Below are 6,035 nucleotides of genomic sequence, written 5' to 3'. Positions count from 1 at the left end.
TAGAAGCATCGGTTAGTCCATTATAGAAGATATCAAGTATTTCATTCTTATCAAGAGGGTGATCAGGCAAAGCATTCAGTAGCTGGACAAGTCTCCCCCAAGCTTGTGGGAGACTCTCTTGTTCAACTTACGCAAAGTTGTATATTTCCTGCAAGGCAGCTTGCTTCTTATGGGTAGGGAAATATTTCTTAGAGAAGTAGTAGATCATATCCTGGGGGCTATGCACACAACCAGGAGCAAGAGAAGTGAACCAAGTCTTAGCATCATCCTTTAGCGAGAAAGGAAACAGCTTAAGGATATAGTAGTGGTGAATCTTTTCCTCACTCATGAATAGGGTGGCTATATCGTGCAGTTTGGTAAGATGGGCTACAACCATTTCAGACTCATAACCGTGAAAAGGATCAGATTCGACCAGAGTGATTAACTTAGGGTCCGCAGAGAATTCATAATCCTTATCAGTCACAAAGATGGGCGAAGTAGCAAACTTCGGGTCGTATTTCATCCTAGCGTTCAAAGATTTTTCTTTCCACTTGCGCAGTAATTTCTCAACATCATAGCTATCCTTACAAGAAAGAAAGTCCTCAGCTATTCTCCCTCCATAACATAAGCCTTAGGCATATCAGGCAATTCATATCTAGGAGGGCTAGTTCTAACAGGGAAAATAGGAGGTTCTACTTAAATAATCTTAGCAGTTACAGAAGTATCATCACATCTAGTAGCAACTCTAGCAATTTGTGCATCAAGGAATGCACCTAGTGGCAAAGCACTATCAAGCATAGCATCATGGACAACAGAAGTAGCATCATCAAGCACAGGCGACATATCAAGATTTCTAGCAGGAGGTGGTGTCGCAAACTTACTCATAACTGAAGGTGAATCAAGTGCAGAGCTAGATGGTAGTTCCTTACCTGTCCTCGTAGTTGAGGGCAAGACTTTAGTTCTTGGATCTTTTGGATTCCTCATAGTGACCAGCAGATGTAAATCCCAAGCGACTAAGAGAATATAGCTATGCCTCCCCGGCAATGGCACCAGAAAATTGTCTCGATAACTCACAAGTATAGGGATCGCAACAGTTTTCGAGGGTAGTGTATTCAACCCAAATCTTTTGATTCGACACAAGGGAAAGCCAAAGAATACTCTCAAGTATTAGCAGTTGAGTTGTCAATTCAACCACACCTGAAAGAGTTAGTATTTGCAGCAAAGTATCAGTAGCAGAGTAGTGTGATAGCAACAGTGGCAATAGTAACAGTAGCATCAGTGACAGCAGTAGCGATAGAGTAACAGTAGCAGCAGTAACAGCAGTAGCGGCAAAGTAACGTAGCAAGGATCAGTAGGAAAAACTCATAGGCATTGGATCGGTGATAAATGATTATGCCAGATGTAATTCATCATGCAACAGTTATAACATGGAGAGATATGTAACTAGCTCGAGTTCGTCAATGTAATGTAGGCATGTATTCCATATGTAGTCATACGTGCTTAGGGAAAAGAACTTGCATGACATGTATTGTCCATCCCTCCCGTGGCAGTGGGGTCCTAATGGAAACTACGAGATATTAAGGTTCTCCTTTTGATAAAGAACCGGACCAACGCATTAACACTTAGTGAATACATGAACTCCTCATACTATGGTCATCTCCGGGAGTGGTTCCGGATATTGTCACTCCGGGGTTGCCGGGTCATCACATATAGTAGGTGACTACAACTTGCAAGATAGGATCAAGAACACACATATATTGGCGACAACATAATAGGTTCAGATCTGAAATCATGGCACTCGGGCCCTAGTGACAAGCATTAAGCATGGCAAAGTAGTAGCAACATCAATCTCAGAACACAGTGGATACTAGGGTTCAATCCCCGTCAAAACTAACTCGATTACATGATAGATCTCATCCACCCCATCACCGTCCAGCAACCCTACGATGAGACTACTCACGAACGACGAAGAACATCATCGAATTGGCGATGAAGGAAGGTTGATGATGACGACGATCTCCCCTCTCCGGAGCCCAAAACGGACTCGAGATCTGCCCTCCAGAGGAAGAACAGGAGGTGGCGGCGCCTCCATATCGTAAAACGCGATGAACTATTCTCTTTGATTTTTTTCGGACGAAAGGGACTACATAGAGCTGAGATTGGAGGCGGTGGAGCTTCGTGGGCCCCATAAGCCTACCAGGCGCGGCCAGGGGGGGCCCGCGCCTGGTGGTCTTGTGGGCTCTCAGCTCCACCCCTCCGGTTGATTCTTGCGCCATTATTTTTTATATATTCCACAAAAAATCCCCGTAAATTTCCAGGTCATTTCGAGAACTTTTATTTCTGCGGAAAAACAACACCATGGCAATTCTGCTAAAAACAGCGTTAGTCCAGGTTAGGTCCATTGAAATCATGCAAATTAGAGTCCAAGACAATATCAAAAGAGTTTGGAAAAGTAGATATGACGGAGACGTATCAATTACAAATAAAAACAAGTTCATGATACTAATCCTAGGGAAACGCCTTTGGCATGAATATTACAGGAACAAGAACTTAAGAGTTCAGGGTTACAGAGTTGGCCTTGTCGAAGATGGGGGCGACAAGTCCGTCAATCTCGCTGGTGTCAAAGTCCTTCGGCAACCTAGACATAGCCTTGGTCAAGTCGAGGCCAGGGTTGTGGTTACCGATTTTCACCCGAACCTTGTGGGGGACTTCATGGCACAACTCACGGCAGCACTAAAGGAAGCTGTCTTCCTGCTCCACGTCATACTTCTCCAAGGCACCTACGAGCTTCCCTAAGAAGACGGACAACCTCGTGCTCACCGCCTCCGGTCCATCACTAGGGAAGGTGCACTTCTTCAGGCCCATCTTCACCAGTTCGGTGGAGAGCTACTCAGCAAGGTTGACGAGTTGCGTCGTCCATAGGTGGACATTCTCCTGGTGCTCGTTGGAGGAGAGCACGGCGGAAGCCACGAAGGCTCTCTCCTTCTCGAGGTCCTTGAGCAGGTTGCACTCTATGTCTTAGTCGGTCTTGAGGATACCCTCTAGGGTGGCCTCCCTCCCAAGCAAGTCAGAGCTAGTGGTCACAGTGACCTACAGGTCTCTAGCCTTGCTAGCGAGCGTGGCTTGCATGTCCGCCAAGGCCTGGGTGTCCTTGTGGACGTTCTCCTTCAATAATGAGATTGTCCGCCCAGATGCAGCGAGGTCCAGCTCCAGCCGCTGCACCTTGCCCTCCAACTCGGCCTTGGCAAGACGGACGGCCTCGACGTCTTTCATGGCCTCCTGAAGCTTGCCGACATACTCAATGGCCTGCTTCGCGAATGCAACCTACGCTCCAGCTGTAGGACGTGAACCTGCTTGCCCAGCTCGACCTTGAGCTTGTCAGCGAGATCTTTGTCATGGTCCGCGAGCTCTTCTTCCTGGTAGTCGAGGGAGATCTTTTGCGCCTTAACTCCGTGTCCTGGTTGGTGATATCCTCATCGGCCTCCTGCCACGTCTTATCAGCCTCGGCCTACCGGTTGATGAAGTCTGCCTCGGTCGCATTGAGCGCTACTATCGTCTAACCAAGTTCCTAGCGGGTCATAGCAAACCATGTCTGCATTTCGGTATCGAGCACCCAGAACCTCTCTTCGGGGACCTCGAGGAGGAATTCTCGGTGAGCCGGCTTCTCCGAACGGCTGGCATAGTGCGTGTGTAGCCGCCGGAACCAGTTGGTCAAGGACACGAGGATAGCATGGTCCTTGGCCTCGTCGCTCCTGTCGAACGGGTCGAACATTACTACCCTGCTGGGAGTGGTGATCGCCTCGTCCAGGGTCACTTCCTCGAACAAAGCCTTGAGGATGTCATTCCGAGGGAAGTTGACGAACCTCAGGTCGTCAACCCGCACGTATCGGCTTAGCGGTGGCTGCACCATTGACAACGAACTAGCAGCACTAGCGCGGGCAGACTGAAGGAGGAAGGACATGCCCACCCCTGTCACTCCAACAACAGGGGCCCCTCCGGCACCGTCGGCTGTGTCCAGGGTCGGCCCCTCTAGGACCTGCTTGTTGATGTCCCTGGTGGCACGGCGCACATCCTCGCACATCCTCCTCCTCGGCCGCGACGTGGATGGCTTCCTCGGCCGCCTCCTTGGCGATCCCCACGACATCGACATCGACACTGAGATCCTCCGGCGCTACTGGACATTCAAGCAAAGAGAAGAAAGATTGGTCCGAGAGGAAGTTCAACAAGACAAAAACACAAGGAAGAAAACAATGGCGTGGAAATGAAACCAGCATTCCAACGACACGGGAAATTATCAGTGGGTTCTGTTGAGGAGGATTCTCGTCTCCTACGTGGCATCCTCCGTCATCACCTGCTCGCTAGAGGTCCTCCCCCCGATGTGTCCTTGATCGGGACTGTTTCAGTGGTGAGGTCCTCCGCCAGAGATCTCCCTTGAGGGGTCGAGCCCTCACGAGCTACCTCCAGGTGCTCCGTCCCCGTCTGCACGGGGATGGAGGAGGAGGCATCGACGGCATCGTTTGCACCCTCCGTCGGCTACTGGGGAGGGGCCTCTTGCCGGGGGCTGGGCGGGGAGTCGAGATCCACGATGTCCTTCTCGGGCGAAGCGTCGCTTGTCGCACCTCTGGTATTTGATACCCAACAAGTCCTTCTGGCCACCCTCTATGGCAAGGTCTCCTTGGCCCTACAATCACAACACGAAATAGGGATCAACAAGAGGCAGACAAAACTTATGTTACGACTATGAAATATCGGCACTTACTCGTCGTCGTCCTCCCATGAGCTGAAGGTGGACATGTCCCACCTACTCCCTTGCTGCGGGACGGGAACTGGTGGAGGAGTAGCTGTCATTGAACCCCCTGCCGGGTAGGTAAAGCTTGCTTCCTACCGGGCATAGGACTGTCGAGTACACCGTGGTTGGACGACGTTCGCGATAGGGTCTTCCTCCTACTCCTCGTATTCGTCCTCTGGGATGGGGGACAACGAATCGACTCCCTTGTGGCGTCCCAGCGAAGTACGTGCGTCCTCTTGGGAGCGACATCGGCCAGAGGCTCCTCAATCCCAGGTTCCGTGCCAACTTTGGCGACCACTTCCAATCGCCCTTTGTGGCGGCGGGCCCCTCCAATAGTACCTGGTCTGGCGGCTCGTCATCACCCTCATATTCGTCCTTTTTGGGGGTGGTAACCTCCGAGTTTGTGCCACCAATGTCCAGGCTCGCCACCATGACTCATCGCCCGATAGACTCGACCTCCCTTGGGGTGGTGGCGCAGATCATCTGCCCTTCATCTCTGAAATGCAACTCTACCACGGTGTCAAATGACTCCTGCAATTCCTCCTTTGCCGAGGCCTTCCAAGAAGGGTCCATCCCGTGCTTGTTGCTCGGTGGCATCCTCGCTAATATCACATCCCGGCGAGAGTTGTTGTAGAGTGGGGCAATGGACAAGGGGATTATGAACCTCCTCTCCTGGCAGAAGAGCTCGTGGCGAAAGAGATCGTGGCGGAAGAAGGTGAGCTCCATGGAGGTAAAGTCACACGCTAGTCCAGGACTGATCCGCATAATGTCTGCGGGCCCGACGTACTCCCACGCGAAGCGCTTTCGATCTTGGAGGGGGCGACGCGCCTGGTGTTAAGACCAGATCCCACCATCTCTATGGTGAGCCCCGCAGCTTTCAACTGAAGCAGGCGGGTGATCGCTATCTCCAGCTTCGCGTCATCCTTGGCGACGACGCTCCATTCGTCATGTTGAACGGTTCTGGACATCCGGAACTCATAGAATAGCGGTTGATCCTTGTCAACAATATAGCACAAATCCCCTCACCATTCCTCCCACTTCTTGTGCAGAAGGCCAGGGGATACAATTCCTTGTGGGAGGCATAGGGAATCCACGAAATGCTACCGGAGATGGCATCCTTGCCCTCTATACAAGGAAAGAAGAAATGGTGGAAGAGGGTGACGTAGGGCACTTTCCCAATGAAGTTTTCACACAAATGTGCGAAAACATACATGGTGGTCAATACGTTTTGCATGAAGTCAAGCGGACGAAATCCGCTGACCAGCAT

At 50.9% G+C, this 6,035-nt stretch overlaps 1 protein-coding gene across 1 annotated transcript; it reads right to left on the bottom strand.

Moving 5' to 3' along the window:
• Positions 1-2,386: 2,386 nt before the first annotated feature.
• LOC123439831 lies at positions 2,387-4,798 on the bottom strand. The gene is made up of 2 exons (XM_045116486.1): positions 4,739-4,798; positions 2,387-4,660 (listed from the first exon to the last, which is right to left on the bottom strand). The coding sequence occupies exon 2, from the start codon at positions 4,127-4,129 to the stop codon at positions 3,548-3,550; it is 582 nt and encodes a 193-aa protein (XP_044972421.1). The 5' UTR covers positions 4,130-4,660; positions 4,739-4,798; the 3' UTR covers positions 2,387-3,547.
• Between the last annotated feature and the right edge of the window lie 1,237 nt (positions 4,799-6,035).

The sequence above is a fragment of the Hordeum vulgare genome, chromosome 3H, assembly GCF_904849725.1.
Source record: "Hordeum vulgare subsp. vulgare chromosome 3H, MorexV3_pseudomolecules_assembly, whole genome shotgun sequence".
NCBI lineage: Eukaryota > Viridiplantae > Streptophyta > Magnoliopsida > Poales > Poaceae > Hordeum > Hordeum vulgare.
This window is presented reverse-complemented; position numbering and strand designations above follow the sequence as displayed.